Source organism: Pongo pygmaeus, chromosome 7, assembly GCF_028885625.2.
Source record: "Pongo pygmaeus isolate AG05252 chromosome 7, NHGRI_mPonPyg2-v2.0_pri, whole genome shotgun sequence".
In the NCBI taxonomy this organism is placed as follows: domain Eukaryota; kingdom Metazoa; phylum Chordata; class Mammalia; order Primates; family Hominidae; genus Pongo; species Pongo pygmaeus.
In genome coordinates, this window is record NC_072380.2 from 27,784,724 (window position 1) to 27,804,920 (window position 20,197).

The following is a 20,197-nucleotide window of genomic DNA, read 5'->3' on the forward strand; positions in this document are numbered from 1 at the left end:
ACAGCTGACTGCTGTGTTCTTAGAGACCAGGGAGGAGAGGTTGTCCACCAAAGATGGTGGCATAGAAAGGAATGGAGTTCCAGAAGAAGGTGAGGGGGCCCCAGCTGTGTGTAGGAGCAGGGCAGGGTGTCCTTGTCCTAACGAGTCTTCTCAGGCTTTTCCTGAGTCAAGGCTGGAGATGGGGATTGTGAACTTGTCCACCCAGAAGGCGAGAGTGGAGAGAGTGGAGTACCAGGGAGCTGGGGACCAGCCCTGGGGGAGAAGTGAGCCCAGGAGGAGTCGGGACAGAGGGAGGAGGCGAGTGCCCACCCAGACAGGGAGGAGGGAGTGGCAGGAGAAGGGGTCATGGAGCTGCAGGGCCCTTGGAAGCTGAGTGAGCACGCAATTTTGTGGATGAAATCTGAGTTTTGGAACAGTGTTGCCAGCATTGCCACACTGCCAACAGCTTCGGGGGGCCTCTCCGCCTCTGTATGGCTCTCTGCTTTTCCAAACCTCAGCTGGCCCAGGCGCCAGGAGCAGAGGTAGGATGAAGACAGACGCTATGGCTGTGCTGGTTCCCTGCAGGTCCTGCCAGGGTGGGGAGGTGGCTCCTGTGTAGGCATCAGCCTGGGCCCATGGCACTCTGGCTGCTGAGCTGCCAGGGGCTCCTGCAGGCCAAAGGCATCTCCTGCCTCCCGGCTTCTCTGAGGCCAGGCTGCTGCCACTGCTGCTGGCCACCCTTCATCCCTGGCTAGCTCAACAATGGAATCTCAGCCTTGCTGCTGGCAGGCCATGTGAGCCATGCAGGGCCACATCCCCGTGGCGGGAGGTGGGCAAGGGCAGGTGGTGGCAGGGAACCGACTGGAAGGTTTTTATTGGCTCTGGTGGGGCTGGCTCTGTCTGGGCTGTGGTTTCCAGTTTAGGTCATAATAAAGGATGTATTCACTGACTCTGTTCCACTTAGAAACACCCTGGGAAGAAGACAGAGAGGGGCACAGCAGAGGGCTCAGGTAGCATCAGCCAGGATGAAGGGGCCTGTGCCGCAGAACTGGATACGGCAGTGGAGGGCTCCCAGCTCCCAGCATGCAGAATCCCTTCCCCCGAAAGGCCTACTTTCTGCTTTGTGTCCTCAGGGTTGGCACAGCTATGAGGGGTGGAGACTCTCAGACCCACATAGCCAGAAGGACGTGAGGTCATCAGACTCCTGTCCTGGGCGCTAGACAGGGCTCCTTAAGGAAGGGCCATATCTTCATTTTGGCAACTCCCGCAGGCCCTCATGCAGAGCCAGGCTCACAGGAGGGTCCATGGCTGCTTGGTGAATCACCCTCTTCAAGCACATACTGAGTTTTCCTAACTGCATTCCAGGCTCTGTGTCCAGGGCTGGGATGTGAGCCGTAGCTCCTGCCATCTTCCTAGGGCTGCACAGTCTAGCAGGGCCCACCAGATAGCACCCAGTGTTTGCTTTCACTGTGCGGTGACTTCTCTTTCTATGTGTCGATGAAAAGACTCACAACGTAGTAGCCTTAAGAGCTCAGTGAAGAGGCTGGGTGATCAGGGTGGGCTTCCTGGAGGTACTGACCTTTCTCTGGGCTGTCACTGTGCCCACTTACTCACACTGGGACACACCTATTTCTCACGCCCCACTTTCTTAGTTTTCTCCTCCATGTCACCTGACTTGAACCCTGTTCCCAAATGTCTGAGAAGTCACGGGGGTGGGGTGGGGGTGAATACAGTGGTCAAAGACCATGCATGAGAAGGTACAGGAGGTCAGACTGGCCTCAGAGCAGGACAGGCAATCCTGGACAACCTTGGCCCCTTCTCGAAGCTGGCCAGCCCCTTGGTCCCTAACCTCAGTGTGTGTGTGGAGCTTCTCGAAGCTGGCCAGCCCCTCGGTCCCTAACCTCAGTGTGTGGAGCTGTCGGCAAGCCTTGCAGTGAGAAATGAGTGTCCGCCAGACTTGTTCAACCCTCGGGCTGTCGCCGTGCCCGCTCTGCTCGTGGGTGAGCCTCAGGTGGGGAGCCCCTGACAGACTGACTTCTCCCATCTTCTCTCCAACCTCAGGTGCCCCCGGCCCTCCAGGACCAAGAGGACTCAAAGGAGATATGGGCGTGAAAGGGCCTGTTGGCGGCAGAGGCCCGAAAGGAGACCCCGGCAGCTTGGGCCCCCTGGGACCCCAGGGTCCTCAGGGGCAACCTGGAGAGGCCGGGCCTGTGGGAGAAAGGGGCCCTGTTGGCCCTCGAGGGTTCCCAGGCCTCAAAGGTTCAAAGGGCAGCTTTGGAACTGGAGGGCCGAGAGGACAGCCAGGCCCAAAAGGGGACATAGGGCCCCCAGGGCCAGAAGGGCCCCCGGGGTCTCCAGGGCCCTCAGGGCCTCAGGGAAAACCGGGAATTGCAGGGAAGACAGGGTCACCAGGCCAGCGGGGGGCCATGGGGCCTAAGGGTGAACCAGGGATCCAGGGTCCCCCTGGTCTCCCCGGGCCTCCTGGTCCACCAGGAAGCCAGAGCTTCTACTGAGGAGGGCTGTGGCAGGGCCACGGTCACACACAATGCCGGAGGGGTGCAGAGCAGATCCAGGCCCCAGAAAGCCTCACGTACAGACAGCTGTGGTCCTCTGATTCCAATGACGGGGTTCCCCAGGGCTGACCCTGCAGCTTTGGGCTCCCCCATAGTGACTGTGCCATAGGAAAGCAGCCCCTCCTCACACACACATGTGCACATGCACACACACACATGCACACATACACACATGCACACATACACATGCATGCACACATGTGCACACATACACATGCAGGCACATGCACACATATGTGCACAGGCACACACATGTACGCACACACATGCACTGCACACATATCCGTGCGCACAAACACATATATACACATGCACACACACAGATTTTTCTGCTGGCCAGGTGGGCCAACTGGGTTTCCCTGGCTGGGCAGGAGGAGAGGGCAGAGGACGACCCCATCTCCTGTGACTGAGCCTGCTAGGGAGGCAGCTACCTCGGGAGGAAGGTCTCACATCTGTTTCTGGGCACCCATGCTGGCCAGCAGTTTCCCAGGGCTCCCTGGGGTTGAAAAGCCCCAAGGAAACCTATGCGGGTGGGGCGTTACTGCCAAAACTCCAGAAGCAAAGTGGACCTGGCAACCACAAGACCCTCCCTACAAGCAGGGGAACAGCATACCCGGGAGCTGTCCCTGTCTGTCACAGCACAGTGGGGCCACGAGGCCGACATTCTCTGGCCTTGCACACAGCGCCCCCTGAGAAGTTCAACATTTATTTCTTCACGTGTCCAGAAAATGCCTCAATTCATCTTTGCCTCTGCCCTTCAGGAGCATCCCGGAAGGAATCCAAGCAGGAGTTTCATCTGCATGGGGGCACTCTGCAGGCCCTGGAACATTGGGCCTGAGTGGAGATGGGAGACAGAGGCAGGCCAGAAGGTTCTCTCTGCACAGCTGCCTCCCTTGCTCTCCCTGAGGCTGGCCTGCCCTATTCCCCAAGGGGGCTCCTCTGGAGTGGTGGGGAGGATCAGGCTGCAGAGGGGCCAACCCCTTGCAACAGGACAGCTCTCGCCTCCCGCACACGGCTCTCCTGATCACAGCTGCGTGCCAACATTGTCCCACCAGGACCCACAATGGCCCAAGCCCTCTTTGCATGGGCAGCCAGCTGGACTAGGAGTGGGAAGGGCCTGGACACCCACAGAGGCCCCCTCTGTCATCACTCCTTGGCACCCACCAACTTCCTGCACACACTGGCAGAGAGTGGCGCTGGGAAATCACCCCACAGGGTGGAGGTCTCCTGTTGGCTACACTCTAAAGCTGCTTTGCCTTCATGTTTAAACAGATTCAGTCACCCTCCACCCCCGCCCGCAAGGTTAGGGCATAGAGTTGTCTCCTTCCCAACACGGACCCAGAGACCAGCCCTTCCGCACCTTCCTTGACTGTCCTGGATGTGCAACTGGTTTGCACTGCACACCCCACGGCCATGTAACTCTTCTGTCCACATATGATAATACCATTCTGCATAGTATTACTGAGTCAGTAAAGAGCTATTTCCAGGAGTGAGGTGTCTTTGAGTCCTTTCTTCCTGACTTGGGGGCATGATGCCTTCAGGGCTGCACTCCAGGTGGGCCTCTGAAGGAGAACCAGAGACGAGGGTCCCCCAGAAATTCAATCTCACTGTGGAGTTGGGTCTAACCTCATTTTAGAAACACTGAGTTCGGCCAGGGACCAAGAGCGTCTGAGGGAATTACTCGGAGAGAGCAGAAACAGAGCAGGAAATGGTAAGCCCAATGCATCTTGCAGCCTGGCCCTGGAGCTCTTTGGCTAAAACAAGATTGGAAAACAGGGCAGGCCTGGACATGTGAGTGATACCTCCTGCTTCTGGCTTTTGTCTCCAAGAGAAGGAGATGGAACAGGAAAGGAGGCAGAGACCAGGCCAGACCTGCCCCAAGGGGCCTGGCTTGGCAGGGTCTGTGGATTACGGAAGAGGACAGCCGGATCATCTGTGAGTCGGCACAGCAGCCTCACTCACTGGCAAAATGTGACCTAGTGCAAGCCTGGGGCCCTGTTTTTTGTTTTTTTTTGGAGTTTTTTTGGTGGGTTGGTGCTTAGTTGAGGAAGTGAGCAAAAGGGCAGGGGAGTGAGGATGGGGCCAAACATGGCTGCCTCACATGGACCTCACCGCTTCCTCTATAGTGAGTAGCATGAGGTCCCTCCTCCCTACCGACATCTGAGATGTCCACAGCACCTGACAATGTTCAACACACCATAAACATCAGCTATTGTCACGGTGGGACTTATTATATGGGTGAAGAGCCTCCTGGGCCACAGTAGGTGTGCTCCGTGCTCCTCTGCAGGTGAGTAGCCAGCACACCAGCCCCTGCATGTCTCATTTCACACTCCCTGAACTGTGAGAGCTGGGAGGGACCTGGGGGAGTCTGAGGCTCAAGTCTTTTACTTCTCATGGGACAAACCAAGGACTGAGAGCAGTTGAGGGGTTTGCTGCACATCTGGGGCTGGAACTCCAGTCTGGTGTCTCTGGCTAGTGGTAGATCCAGTTCTCAGGCTACTTTCCTATTGGTGAGAGTCCTCAGGAAGCCTCCTACCACATATTTCTTGGGAAGTGTTCCCGCCCCAATCCTGTTCCCTGTCCTAAGTCATCAAACTGCTCTTAGTATTAATGTGGCCCTTTGGAGTATCTGGACAGCTCTAGGTACTACTGAAATCCAAAGAGCAGAACCTGGGGTTTAAGGGGACGGACAGTTAGAACTGCAAAGCTTGAAGCAAATGCTGAGAATCCCTATATTCATAAATTTTGTGAATGGATGAAACCCACCTCAGAGTGGGTGATTGAGTGGGCTCCATGATGGAAGTGACTCGGTGGCCATGGAAATGGGGCAGGTTGTGCTTCTGCCCTGCTGGCCCTTCATCACTGTGGGAACTTACGCCTAGCACTGGTCCTCTCTGACCTTCAGTTTCATCATCAGAAAACAGAGGGAGTGGACTGATCTTGCCTCCATTGAGCCTGACACGCTGTGTTCCTCTGTCCTGCAATTCTAACCAAGTGCTCCTTCTCCTGCCCTGCTCAATTATTTTCTGGAACTTTCCAGGGCCAAGGCGATGAAGTCTGAACGCACATTGAGTGGTAACAGCCGTTGGAATTTCAGTCCCCAGATTAGAAGCCCAGCCTTCACCATTGGGGTGATTTTAATCCCCACCAGACTTGCAAAGCCCTGAAGTCACTCCTGGGCCTCTTTCTTTTTTTTTTTTTTTTTTTTGAGATGGAGTCTTGCTCTGTCACCAGGCTGGAGTGCAGTGGCGTGATCTTGGCTCACTGTAACCTCTGCCTCCCAGGTTCAAGTGACTCTCCTGCCTCAGCCTCCTGAGTAGCTGGGACTACAGGCGTGCACCACCATGCCCAGCTAATTTTTGTATTTTTAGTAGAGATGGGGTTTCACCATGTTGGCCAGGATGGTCTCGATCTCTTGACCTCATGATCCACCCGCCTCGGCCTCCCAAAGTGCTGGGATTACAGGCGTGAGCCACCGTTCCAGGCTGCCTGGGCCTCCTTCTAAGGAGAGCAGGGGCTTGCTGGAAGCCATAGACCTGGCTCATGTCCTTTGAGTGCCTCTAAAAACCCCAGGCCGGCCCACTCATTTCACCCCAGTGACTTCACCACCTCTCCACCCAGGCAGGACAAGGGGCTGGGCAAGCCTTCTGCCCTCCCTCCAACTCGTCTCTAGCCAGGGCTGAGCTGACAACTTCTGTTGCGCCAGCCCTGGATACACCTGTCAAAACAGAGCCACGGGAGAAGAGAGCAGAGAGCTGGAAAACATGGTCTGACCACAGTGAACTTTCCAGTAGGGCTGGGCTAGGCTGGGCTGGCAAGCCTTGACCTGTGGATGGTGTGCTGAGCAGCCTGGCTGGGGATTGTTTGACCTGCAGGAGCACAGGCCCTTTGTTTTGCTTGCCTTCTTCTGTCTTGCCCTTTTGTTTTATTTTGAACACTTTCAAGTGCAAGACTCTGTGCTTGGTGTGGCAGGCGGCATACACAGGCTGGTGCAGTGCAAGCAGGCAGGAGTCCCTCAAAATGCAGATTGCCGGGCTGGGTGCGATGGCTCATGCCTGTAATCCCAGGACTTTGGGAGGCCAAGGCAGGTGGATCACTTGAGGTCAGGAGTTCAAGACCAGCCTGGCCAACATGGTGAAACCCCGTTTCTACTGAAAATACAAAAATTAGCTGGGCAGGGTGGTGTGCACCTGTAATCCCAGCTACTTGGGAAGCTGAGGCAAGAGAATTGCTTGAACCTGGGAAGTGGAGGTTGCAGTGAGCTGAGACTGTACCACTGCACTCCACCCTGGGTGACACAGTGAGACTCCATCTCTAAATAAATGAATAAATAAATAAATGCAGATTGTGGGCTTCCCCTCCAGAAACTCTGATTCAGAATCAGGGATGCGGTGGGATGGGAGGAATGAGGCGGGACAGGGTGTGGGGAGGTGGGGGAGGAACGTGTACTTCACCCAGTTTCCCAGGGATTCTGACACCCCATATAAAACTTGAGAGCCACAGGTGTAGGAGATATAGAAAAATATTGTTTTTTGATTTATGTATATGATCTCAATTAATCTTCACAAGCAAAGTGTGTTTGCATTTTATAGATCAGAAAACAAGGCTCAGAAAAGCTAACTCATTTGCTCAAGGCCACATAGATGTTAAGTGGTTTCGAACCCAGGATTTTTAGAAGTTGCTATACTGAGCTACTTCTTACAGAAAGGTGGGATTGGAAATTAGATGAGACCCGTGTTTGCATCTGAGATTGCTGAGTTCCACAGAATCAACTTGCTCAAGGTCCCAGAGCCAGCTAGTGACAAAGCTGTGACAAGGCTTCACACTGAGGGCTGCTGGGTTTCCCGGTTCCAGCTGCCTCATTACTAACACCACCAGTGAGAGCAGTGCAGGAGATGGCAGCAGGAGTGTGCTTCTGGCTGGGAGAGTTGGCAGCTTCTCAAAGGAAGCCAGGTGCTGACCTCAGCCAGGCCCCCTGACTTCCCTGAGGCCTTTTCCCTAAGCCCAAAGTCTCCAACATAGGTGTCCAACGAAATCTCCTGAAGTGAGGAACAAACTATTAAATATTAGAACATCTCAATGTGTTTCATCTATTCTAGGTCACACTTTGTTTTCACATAATCGGATATGATATGAAGCCAGCCATAAAGCCCAGGATGACCAAGAATATAATTTGAAAATGAATTTGTTTACTATCCTTAATGGTAAGCATCAACTTAAGTGCATATTATGCCTTGAGACACTAGCCAATTATGGTACATGAAAATAATTTATAAATAAATAAATTTACCTATATTAGGAAGATGATTTAAATTTTTATTTTACTAATGGGGGATGTGATTAAAATATTTGGACACCACTGCTCAAACCCAACTCTGTTGCATCCAACACTCTGCCTTCTGATAAAACACAGCTCCCTATAGGGAAAGGGAGAAAAGGAATATCCACGTGATTTTACCCAGATTTGTAATATGATGGTTTCTTCTCCTTCTGAACTCCCAGACGAGCCTGTTCCCCAAGTTTACAACTTGGGACTTGCTTGTTCCCCATCATCCATCATTGTCATCATTTCAGCTTCACAGGCTTCCCTTCTTCCAGACGTAGACACATTTAAAACCTTAATAGGCAGTGTGCGAATCCCACTGAATTCCTTCACTCATTCAACAAATAGTTATTCAGTTGCAACTAGCTGCCCCATACTGTACTACCTACAGAAAAGGCTAGTTCCAGATTCACCTTAGCTTCCTGTCCAGGGCCACTTTCCAAACTACCACACAGAGAAGTGGAGCCCAAACAGAGCCATAGTCTCATGGGAAGAAGAAACGGTGACTGGAGTTTGGGGCTGCCAAGGCAGCTGGAATTGGATGGGGTACTGAGCAGGAGGGAGCTGTGCACAGAAGGAGCTCAGATATCTGTACAGACTTCCCCTTGAGTGACTGATCAGCTCGAATCTGTGGGGAATCTGTGAGCTGACTAGAGATGCCGAAGGGTATACAGCGGTGGGGAGTTTTGGAGGTCTGACCAGCCTTACTAAACAACACCATGCATTCAGTTGAGACACCAGAAAATCCATAGCTTAAAAGTGAAACCACTGTAGTTCTAGAGTAACAGCTATTCTAGACTACAGTAACAAAGCTAAAAAACAGCATCTCTCTCTCAATAATTGATAGAATAAGTAAACAGAAAATCAGTAAGGATACAGAAGACTTGAACATTACTGTGGGCCAATTTGACCTAATAATATGAGAAAAACACTGCACTAGCTGTGGGTGAAGATCATTCTTTTCAAGGGCAGATAAAATATTTATCAAGGTAGAACATGATGTGAGCCATGAAACAAGCCTCAACAAATGTAAAAGAATTCAAATCACAGGAAGTATGTTCTATGACCACATGGCATTTAATTAGAAATAAGCACAGAAAGATATCTACTGTCTTCAAATAACTGGAAATGAAATAACACACTTCTGGTTGCTCATGAGTCAAATAAAAAAATCACAAGTGAAATTAGAAAACATTTTGAACTTCATGAAAATGAAAACATAACATATGAAATTTGTGTGATACCGCTAAAGCAGTGTATGGAGGGAAAATTATAACATTAAACATTTGTATTAGAAAACAAGGAAGTTCTCAAATCAATGACCTAAACTTTAACCTTAAAGCTTAATACAAGAAGGGCAAATTAAACCCAAAATAAACAGAAGAAAAGATACAATAAAGATAAGAATTTAAAGAAAATGCAAATAGAAAAATATAGAGAAAAATTCATGAAACCAAATACTGATTCACTGGGATCAACGAATGAATAAGTCTTTAGTCAGACTAATCAGAAATAAAAGAGGGAAGACAGAGATTACCAAGAGTGAGACCATCACCACAAATCCTACAGACATTAAAAGGATAGTAACAGAATATTATGAACAACTTTATGTCAATAAAGTTGACAACTTACATGAAAATGGACAAAGTTCTTAAAGAATACAAACTACCACAGCTCACTCAAGAAGAAATAATGAGTATAGCTCCATTGCTATTAATATAACTATGAAAGCAATGAACTTTATAGTTAAAAGCTTTCCCACAAAACAACTCCACACCCAAATGGGCTCACTGATGAATTCTGCCAAACATTTAAGGAACAAATAATACAAATAATACAAATTCTACACAAAGTCTTCCAGAAAATAGAAGAGGAGGAAACACTTCCAAACTTCTTCTGAGTCTAGCATTGCCCTAATAGCAAAACCTGATACAAATTGCAAGAAAATAAAGCCATTACAAGAAAAGGAAATTATAAACCGGTATCCTTCATAAATATAGAAGTAAAAGCTTTAAACAAAATTTTAGCCAATCAAATGCAGCAATATTTAAGATGGATAATATAAGTGGGGTTTATCTCAGGATAAACCTTGTAGTTGTTTTAATACTCAAAAATCAATGTAGGCCAGGTGTGGTGGCTCACGCCTGTAATCCCAGCACTTTGGGAGGCTGAGGTGGGCAGATCACCTGAGCTCAGGAGTTCGAGACCACCCTGGGCAACATAAATGGAATCATACTATATGATTCTCTTTGTGTCTAGCTTCTTTTCTTCATTACATTGTTTTTGAGTTTTCTTCATGTTGTTGCTTATATTTTATTTTCATTCTCCTCCTTCCTGTGTTTCTTCTTCTTCCTCCTCTTCCTTGTTCTCCTCCTCCTCTTTCTTCATAGTGTCACATTTCATGAAAATACCACAATTTACTTACTTACTTACTGAGTAAGTAAGTCTCTACTAAAATACAAAAAATTAGCCAGGCGTGTAGTGGTGAGAATAAAGACACTTTTTTATTTCTTGATTTCTCTAAAACATGTTTTGTTAAAGGGAAAATCATCATTGTGGGGTTTACGACATACAAAAGTAAAATGAGCAGTTAACAGTAGCACAATGGAAGGGAAGTGGATCAGTGGAATATTCTTGTATCATATTCACTTCTCATAAGCCAAAAATATTAACGCAAGGTAGGCTATGATAAATTAAGAATGTATATTATAGTTTTTAGAGCAACCTGTATCAACAACAACAGCAACAAAAAAATTTACTCTCTCAGGAAGTGATAGGTCAAGTAGGCTAAAAAAAATCTATTAGATTTGAGAAGATATGAATTAGGTCAACTAACTTAACATTATTGGCATTTACAGAACACAATAACCAACAACTCCAGAACATACATTATTTTCAAGGGCACATCAGATATTAACCAAAATAGACCATATGCTGAGCCATAAGGTAAGTCTCAATGCATTTCAAAAAGACTTAAATTACACAGACAGTACTCTCTCTACATGGAAGTAAATTAGAAATCAGTAAATGAGAGATACACGTAAAATCCACAAGTACTTGTTACAGCAGCACGTAGACTAATATTGGAACAAAACAGAGATTAGCCTGACCCTTGTACAAGGATGACATGCAAATTCAGGAAGTCTTCCTTTTTTTTAATCCACACGTTCTTAGCAATTAAAGATAAAAACCTCTAAATAACCATAGATCAGAAAGGAAAAAAATGAGAGAAAATTAGAAAATATTTTGAACTGGATAGTATTGCAAACATAACATACCAAAATATGTTGGATGCAGATAAAGCAATGCTTAAGAAATTTAGAGCTTTAAATGGGTATATAAGAAAATAAAGATTTAAAACTTACTGATATACGTTTCCACTTTAATAAGGTAGAAAAAGAAAAGAAATTTAAACCCAAAATAAATTGAAGGTAGAAAACAATATTAAAGCCAGAATCAATAAAATAGAAAAAAGAAAATAAAGGAAAACCAACATGACCAAAAGTTACTTCTTTGAAAAGATAACTAAATTAAGAAACCCCTAGATAAACTGATCACGACAAAAAGGGAAGAAACAACAATATTAGTAATGAAAAAGGGAACATCACTATAGAATCAACAGACAGTAAAGGATAACAAAGAAACATTTTGAACAAGATTATACCACCAAACTCAATAACCTAGATGAGATGGGCAAATTCTTTGAAAGATAAAAATCACAGAAACTAATACAAAAAGAAAATCTCCATTAATATTTTAAAAATTGAATTCATAGTTTAAAACTTTTCCTAAAGAAAACTCCAAGTCCAATTGGTTTTATTACTGATTTATTTCAAACATTTAAGAAATAAATAATGCCAACATTAAACAAACTCTTTCAAAAGAGTAGGAAACCAGTAAGGTACAAGAAAATAAAATCATAGACAAATAATCCTCAGGAATATAAATGCAAAATTCTTAGCAAATTGAATTAGCAGCCAGCAAATCAAATTTAGTCATCATAAAGAAGATAATGTACCATGGCTAAGTGGGGCTTACCACAAGAATGCTAGGCTAGTTTAATATTTTGAAAATCAATCACTATCGTTTGTCATATGTACAGAGTTAAGGAGAAAACAATTTTATCATCTCAATAACTGCAGAAAAAATAATTGTTAAAATTTAACATTTTATAATTAAAACTCTCAGCAGACTAGGAATCAAAGGAAACTTTAAACTTAGACAAAATCCTTTTAAGAAAGTCCTTTAACTAACATCACACTTAAAGGTGAAAGACCAAATGCTTTCTCTCCAAAATGAAGAACAAGGCAAGAGTATTGACTCTCACCACTTACAGCCAACATTGTACTGGAGGCCCTATCATGTGAAATAAGACAAGTAAAGTAAAGATAACTTATAAAAACTGGAAAAGAAGAAGTAAAATAATCTCTACTTACAAATAAATAAATTCCTAAGGAAGTTACAAAAAAACTCACTTTTAATAAAATATAAACTTTGATCAAAGCCTACAAGGTCCATATATAAAAGTTAATTGTATCTCTATATAATAGCTACAAAAAATTTAAAAAATGAAATTCAAGAACTATCACTTACATAATCAGCAAAGAGCATAAATACTTGGTACCAAATTTGACCACATTTGTTTAATATCTCTACATATTGACTGGGTGCAGTGGCTCACTCACATAATCCCAACATTTTGGAAAGCTGAGGCAGGAGGCTAACTCGAGGCCAGGAGTTTACAACCTGCCTGGGCAACATAGCAAGACTCCATCTCTTAAAGAAAAAAAAAAAATAGCCAGGTGTGGTGGCATGCACCTGTAGCCCCAGCTACTCTGGAGGCTGAGACAAGAGGATTGCTTGAGCCCAAAATGTCAAGGTTCCAGTAAGCCAAAATCATGCCACTTCACTCCAGCCTGGGCAACAGGCTGAGATTCTGTCTTAAAAAATAAAGTAAACAAATCTCTACATATAAAGTTAAAAAGCATTGCTGAAAGAAATTTTTAAAAGCCAGACTAAATGGAGATATATACCATGTTCATGGATGATATATCTCTATATCCAAATTGATCTAAAGTCAGTGTAATCCCAAACAAAATTCCAGCATGTGTTGCTTTGATTTTTGGTTTTTTGGTAGAAATTGAGAAGCTGACGATAAAATGTACATGAAAATGCAAAGGACATAAAATAGTAATGCAAAATAAAACAAAAATATTTTGAAAAAAAAAGAACCAATTTGGAGGACTTACACTGCTGGTTACTATAAAGATAATATAATCAAGACAGTGTGGTATTGATGTAAAGACAGGCAGATAGTCAAATGGAATAGAACAGAGTCAGAGATTAATTTAATAATAAATAGTCAATTGCATTTTTACAAAGGCACCAGAAGAAATGAATGGGGAAAAAATTCTTTAAAAATGGTGCTGGAACAATTGGATATCCATATGGGAAAAAAATGTATCTTGATATTTACCTCATCATATACACAAAAATTAATTTGAGATGGATCAAGACCTAAATATAAAAGTTAAAATTACAGAGCCTCTAGACAAAGGAAAATACTATCATGAACTTGGAACGACAAAGATTTCTTAGCTAAAACAAGAAAAGCATTAACCATAAAAAATTGATAAGCTGGATTTTATCAAAATTAAAATCTGCTTATTAATAGGTCTATTTAAGTAAACGATAAGGTATGTTACACATTAGGAGAAAATATTTGACAAATAATTTATAAATAGAATATGTAAATATCTCTTGCAACTCAGTAATAAGAAGATAGTCCACAAAAACAGGTGAAATGTTTAAACAGATACTTCACAGAAGAATATGTAGCATGTGTAAAGACGGTCAACATTAACAACTATCAAGAGACCAAGGAAATGCAAATTAAAATCACTACACTCAGAATAGAATAGTTAAAATTAAGAAAACCACACTAAGTGTTGGCAAGGATGTAAAGCAACTGAAACTCTCATACGCTGTTATACGGAATGTAAAGTTATGTAACCACTTTGTTTTTTTCTTTAGTTTTCCTCTTCCCTTCTTTTCACAGGTATTGATAGATAACTAATTTAAAAAACAGTTTGGTCGTTTCTTAAAATAGTTAAACAAACACCTCTCATATAGTCTAGCCATTCTACTCCTAGGAATTTACCCAAGAGAAATAAAAACATAGATCCAAAAAATTATTGCACAAGAATATTCATAGATTTGTTTATAATTAGCCAGAAACTTAAAAAAAAAAAAAAACCACAAAAAACCAATGTCGATCATCAGGAGATCAACTTGTCAATGGATAAACAAGTTGCGGCACACCCACAGTCAAAAGGAATAAGTAACATTAGACACAAAAATATGGATGAATCTCAAAAAAAATGTGCTGACTGAGAGAAGCCATACAAAAAAAGGGTACATCATGTGTAATTCCATTTATGTAAAATTCTAGAACAGGTAAAACCAATATAGAGTGGTAGAAATGAGATTGTAACCTGGGGCAGAAGTGGGTGTAATTGAGTGTAAAGAAGCGTAAGGAAGTCTTCTGAGGTAAGAAAAATATTCTATATCTTGATTAGGGGTGGTGGTTACACACACAGGTGTATGCATTTGTCAAGACTTGCCAAATTATGCCCAATAATATGTGTGCCTTTTTTGTATATAAACTATACATTATAAAATCACAAAACTAATTTAAAAACAACTAGAATATAATATTTTACTCAGTAGAATAATTAAACTTAAAAAGACATAAAATGTCAAATATTAGGATTTTCCTGGTAGGAGTATGAAATGGTAGAACCTCTTTGGAAAACTGCTTGGCTTCTTATGAAGGTAAACACCCATCTACCAGATGACTCAGCATTTCCACTCCTAGGTATTTGCCCAAGAGGAAAAACATAGTCTACAAAAACACTTGTACAAAAACACTTGTACAAAAACACTCATACCAACTTTACTCATATTTGCCCCAAACTGGAAACAGCCCATATATCCATCAACAGGAGAATGGGTGAGTAAATTGTGGTATTTTCATGAAATGTGACACTATGAAGAAAGAGGAGGAGGAGAACAAGGAAGAGAAGGAAGAAGAAGAAAAACAGGAAAGAGAACGACAATAAAATATAAGGAATGACATGAAAAAAACTCAAAAACTATGTAATGAAGAAAAGAAGCTAGACACAAAGAGAATCATATAGTATGATTCCATTTATGTTAAATTTTATAAAAGGCAAAGCTACTCTGTGATGCTAAAAATAAAAATAGTCCTTGCCTCACGTTGTGCAGGGAAGAGCAAGAGCTGATAGAAAAAAACATGTTTTTGCTGTCATGAAAATGGTCTCTATGTTAATAAATGTGTGATTTAGACAGGTATCTACATTTGGTAAAACATATCAAACAACACACATGATCTGTGCATTTCATTAAATATAAAGTAAAACTCAACTTTAAAAAAAAGTCATAAAAATAGAAATTCACTTCCAAATGCTCATGAGCCAAAAAAGAAGCAATAAAAATTAGTTTAAATAAATATAGAAAACATTTTCAAACCATTTTATAGTGAAAATAAGTAGAGGAATGTGGCTGAGGCAGCAATTGGAGAGAAAATTAATAGCCTTGAACATCTATAGTAGAAACAGAAGTCTGGGTGCTGTGGCCCACGCCTGTAATCCCAGCACTCTGGAAGGCTAAGGCAGGAAGATCACTTGAGGCCAGAGTTCTAGACCAGCCTGGGTAACATAGGGAGATCCCATCTCTACAAAAAATAATAATAATTAGCTAGGCATTGTGGTACATACCTATAGTCCCAGCTACTTGGGAGGCTGAGGGAGGAGTTCAAGGTTACAGTGAGCTATGATTGTGCCACTGCACTCCAGCCTGGGCAACAGAGCAAGGCTGTGTCAAAAAAAAGTAAAAGGAAAAGAAGAAAAGCTAAAATAAATGAATTAAATGAATTCAGTGTTCAACTTAAGAAGTTTGGCTGGATGCAATGTCACGTATAGTCCCAGCTACTCAAGAGGCTGAAGCAGGAAGCTCTGCTTGAGCCCAGGAATTTGAGGCTGCAGTGAGTTCTGATCGCATCTGTGAATAGTCATTACACTCCAGCCTGGGCAACATAGTGAGACACTTCTCTAAAAAAAATTTTAATTAATGTAAAAAAAAAGTTTAAAGAAGTGTACCAGAACACACACAAAGAAAGTAGAAAGGAAATAATAAAGGGTAGAAATCAGTGAAATGGAAAAAAGAAAGTTTAGAATGGAGAGGACCAGGAAAGCCAAAAGTTCCACACCCTCTTCTTCGGGTAACAACAACAGACCCTATGCAATATTGATCAAGAAAATGAAAAAAGGCATAAGTACAGAATATTAGCAATGGAAAAGGTGACATTAAAAGGAAATATTATGAAAATTTGACGCCAATAATTTTGAAAAGTTAGATGAAACAAACAAATTCATAGCAAAACATAACTCACCAAAACTGACTTAAGAAGTAGAAAACCTGAATAGGTCTGAAACCATTCAAGAAATTGAATCAGTGGTTTTAAATATTCCCACAAGGAAAGCACCAGGCCCACATAGAAAGACCTACAAGCAAATCCTACCAAAACACTCAAAGAAGTCAAAATTCCAATCCAACACAAACTCTTCCTGAGAACTGAAAAAATAGAGCACATCCTCTAAATTAATTTATGAGAACAGAAAATCCTGTTACCCAAAGCAGAAAAGAAAATACCTAAATAGATGCAGAAAGGGCATTTAGTAAATTAAGCATCCATTTACAGTTTTTGAAAAGTCTTATCAAACTAGGAATAAAAGGGAACTTTTAGATCTAATAAACAGTGTGTATCCAAAATGCCCACATCTTTCAGAAAGCTGAAGCAGTGGAAGTATTCTATTTAAGAGAACCAGACATGACATGCCCCCGTTATGATGCAGTGGAAAGTACACAACACCACCTATGAAGTTGACTTGTCAAAAAAAGAAAGAAAACAAAAGAAAATCACCCTAAGTGTAATCAAGCCTCTAGACCTATCTTCAGTTTAGAGGCAAGAGCTCCAAAGAAAGAAACGTGTTAACACCATTTTTATGACTGGGGAGGTGCTGCCCAGTCAAACCCAGTAAAATCCAGTTTCTCCAAGAAATAAACACATGAGGTGGGGGGAGGAAATGTGTACAGAGGATGTTAAAGATTATAAGAGACTAAAAATTAATCCTCAAATAAAAGTTTATTGAAAAAAGAGGACTTAAGAGATACAAAACCAAATGCAATGTGCAGACTGTGTTTGGATCTTAATTAAACAAACCAACTTATAAATAAAAGCTTTTTTGAGAAAATCATAGAAATTTGAATGCAGGTTTTATTATTAGATTATGTTAAGAAATTATTGTTGCTGGGCGTGGTGGCCCATGCCTGTAACCCCAGCATTTTGAGAGGCTGAGGTGGGAGGATTCCTTGACCCCAGGAGTTAGAGACTAGCTAGGGCAACATAGGGAGACCCTTTCTCTACAAAAAAGGAAAAAATTAGCCAGGTGTGGTGGCACACACCTGTAGTAGTCCCAGCTACTTAGGAGGCTGAAGTGGGGGGACCGCTTGAGCCTGGGAGGTCGAGGCTGCAGTGAGCTGTAATTGTGCCACTGCACTCCAGCCTGAGCAACAGAGTGAGACTCTGTCTCTTAAAACAAAAAATACATACATACATATATATGTATATACATGTAAACTTTAAAGACAAAAAATAATAATACTACAAACAAGTATTTTAGTAGGAAACAAGGAGGACACAAGGCTTCTCTGTTCACTATCATGGGGCCTCCTGGGGGGCCAGGCTGCTGGTTCAACCGTCCACACTGCACCTCCATGGCTTCTGCATGTACCATTTATTTCTCCCTTGTTCTTTATTGCTCTGAGCTTAAATCCTGTGCATCCTGCAAAGCCAGCTCAGATGCTGCCTATAGCAGGTAGCTGTTGTGTTAGTTTGTGAGTATCCACACCCTCTTCTTCAGGTAACAACACCCCTATTTTCTGTTTATCTTCAACTTTATTTTAAGTTCAGGGTACATGTGCAGGATGTGCAGATTTGTTACATAGGTAAACGTGTGCCATAGGTTTGCTGAACAGATCAACCCATCACCAAGTATTAAGCCCAGCATTCATCAGCTGTTCTTCCTGAGGCTCTCCCTCTCCCCATCCACCCCTCGACAGGCCCCATTGTAAACAACAATCCTATTTTATTTTGGATAAACACCTTTAATAACTTCATATGGTTCAAATGGGGCTGATCTCAGCAATCACTTTCCCCCAGAGGTGGGCAGGTGACTCAGGCCTGACCAATGATAATACCACCTTGATTGCAGGAACAGGCATTTTACCTAGGCTGAACCAATTAGCCAAAGAGTGTCCACTCCCAGAATTTTGCTGGAAGTATTAGAAAAGAGGTACTTTGTCTTCTCTGGGTTGCTAATTTAGAAGATTGAAAGCCTGGAGTTGTTGTGGCCATTTGTCTGAATAGGAGAGAAGACCCTACCTCAGAAAGAAGCTACCAAGAGAAAGTAGAGACACAGAGTCTGATGCCAATATTAGAGTTTCTGAATACAGCCACACTTCCCCTGCTCTAACCAGTCTCCTTCCTCAATCTTGCAGGATATTCATTAATAAAAGACCCTGGGTAGAGGGAATGATAAAAATAGAGAATAAGAAAGAGAGGTAGGAGAGAGAGAGAGAAAATGAGAGTGAGAAAGACAGAGAGAAAGGCAGAGAGAAAAAGGGAGGAAGGAAGGCAGGAAGAGAATGCGTTGTCTTTAGAATCAAGAACAAGACAAAAGTCTGCCTGCATTTACCACTTATTCAACACTGAACTGGAGGTCTTATAAATTTCAATAAAGAAACCTAAATGGTAAAAGGTACAGAGGGACTGACTCTCTGGTGTCTGGCCCAAGAGGGGTAGAGGATGCTTAACTTAGAAAAAAAAGCAGGCCAGGCACAGTGGCCAACGCCTGTAATCCCAGCACTTTGGGAGGCCCAGGCAGGTGGATCTCCTGAGGTCAGGAGTTCGAGACCAGCCTGGCTAACATGGTGGAACCCGTTTCTACTAAAAATACAAAAATTAGCTGGTTGTGGTGGCAGGCACCTGTAATCCCAGCTACTCAGGAGGCTGAGGTGGGAGAATTGCTTGAACCCGGGAGGCGGAGGTTGCAGTGAGCTGAGATCGCACCACTGCACTCTAGCCTGAGCGACAAGAGTGAAACTCCACCTCAAAAAAGAAAATGAAAAGCAAGGAAGAACTAGGAATCTGACGGCTTCTTTAGTAACCAAGAGGAAGAACATTCTGGACCAGAATAGTAGGAGCTGTTCCAAGAAACTTTCAACTATTCAAAAACATTTATTGAATGTCTCCTGTATTTCGAGTATAATGAAAAATGATAAACAGAACAGGATTCTGTAACCAGTCTGTCCCTGTAATTAGTGGCCTGTGTATGGTTTGTACTCCACAATTATTCCATCTTCAGGAGGGAATGATTAGTTGTATTCATGATAGATGGTCAGTGACGACTTATGATGGGGAAGGAGGGCGAAAGTGAATACAAAGCAACAGATAAATATAAAGAAAAAAAACTGGAAGTCCTTGATATTGGCAAAAAAAAAAAAAAAAAAAAAACTGCCAGGTGCAGTGATTCACACCTGTAATCCCAGTACTTTGGGAGGCTGAGGTAGGAGGATTGCTTGAGTGCAGGAGTTCAAGACCAGCCTGGGCAACATAGTGAGATTCTGTCTCTACAAACAATAAAAAAGTTAGCTAGGCATGGTGGCAAGTGCCTATAGTCCCAGCTACTCGGGAGGCTGAGGTGAGAGGATTGCTTGAGCCTGGGAGGTAGAGGTCAGGGGTAAGGAGAGAGCAAGGTTTCAGAGCCTCTGAGACCTGGAGAGAAAACAGGAACATACAAAATTCAATAGTGAATATGGCTATAGGGGCATTCAGGAAGGAATCCCTTAACCCAGCATTTTTCAGACTTGCTTAGGAAGGGAGCTCTTAGCTGCAACTTTAAACATCTAAAGTAGATTAGGGAGGGCCACACAGGGGGCTTTTATGGTTCTGACAATATTTTATTTCTTGACCTGGGTGAAAGTTACACAGGTATTGGTTTTATAATTATTTTTCAACTGTACATATATGCGTATGTTTTTGTTCTTTTCTAAAAGTATGATATAGTTCACAGTGTTTTATAAGAAGGGGCTGGGGAGCTCTGTGTTTAAAGAGGCTCTCTGTAGCAGCCCCCAAGGCACCTCCTTAGAACCTGGAATTCCATGGGAAATATCCTGAAAA

The 20,197-nt window shown here is 43.3% G+C and overlaps 1 protein-coding gene and 1 non-coding gene across 5 annotated transcripts in view; both read left to right on the forward strand.

Annotated features, from left to right (window-relative positions):
• SCARA3 (scavenger receptor class A member 3) overlaps positions 1 to 4,041 on the forward strand; it is a 39,048-nt gene extending 35,007 nt beyond the window's left edge. For 2 of the 4 annotated variants that reach the window (XM_054499169.2, XM_063668586.1), the window contains one exon: positions 2,041 to 4,041. In XM_054499169.2, coding sequence (XP_054355144.2) covers positions 2,041 to 2,492 — 452 coding nt within the window. In that variant the 3' untranslated portion in view covers positions 2,493 to 4,041. The remainder of the gene's footprint in view (positions 1 to 2,040) is intronic. The other 2 variants (XM_054499171.2, XM_063668587.1) reach the window with 1 other exon arrangement.
• A 6,887-nt stretch (positions 4,042 to 10,928) lies between these two features.
• On the forward strand, positions 10,929 to 11,032 carry LOC129043267 (U6 spliceosomal RNA). The gene has a single exon (XR_008504366.1). It is a non-coding gene; the product is annotated as a U6 spliceosomal RNA (small nuclear RNA).
• The last annotated feature ends 9,165 nt before the right edge of the window (positions 11,033 to 20,197 follow it).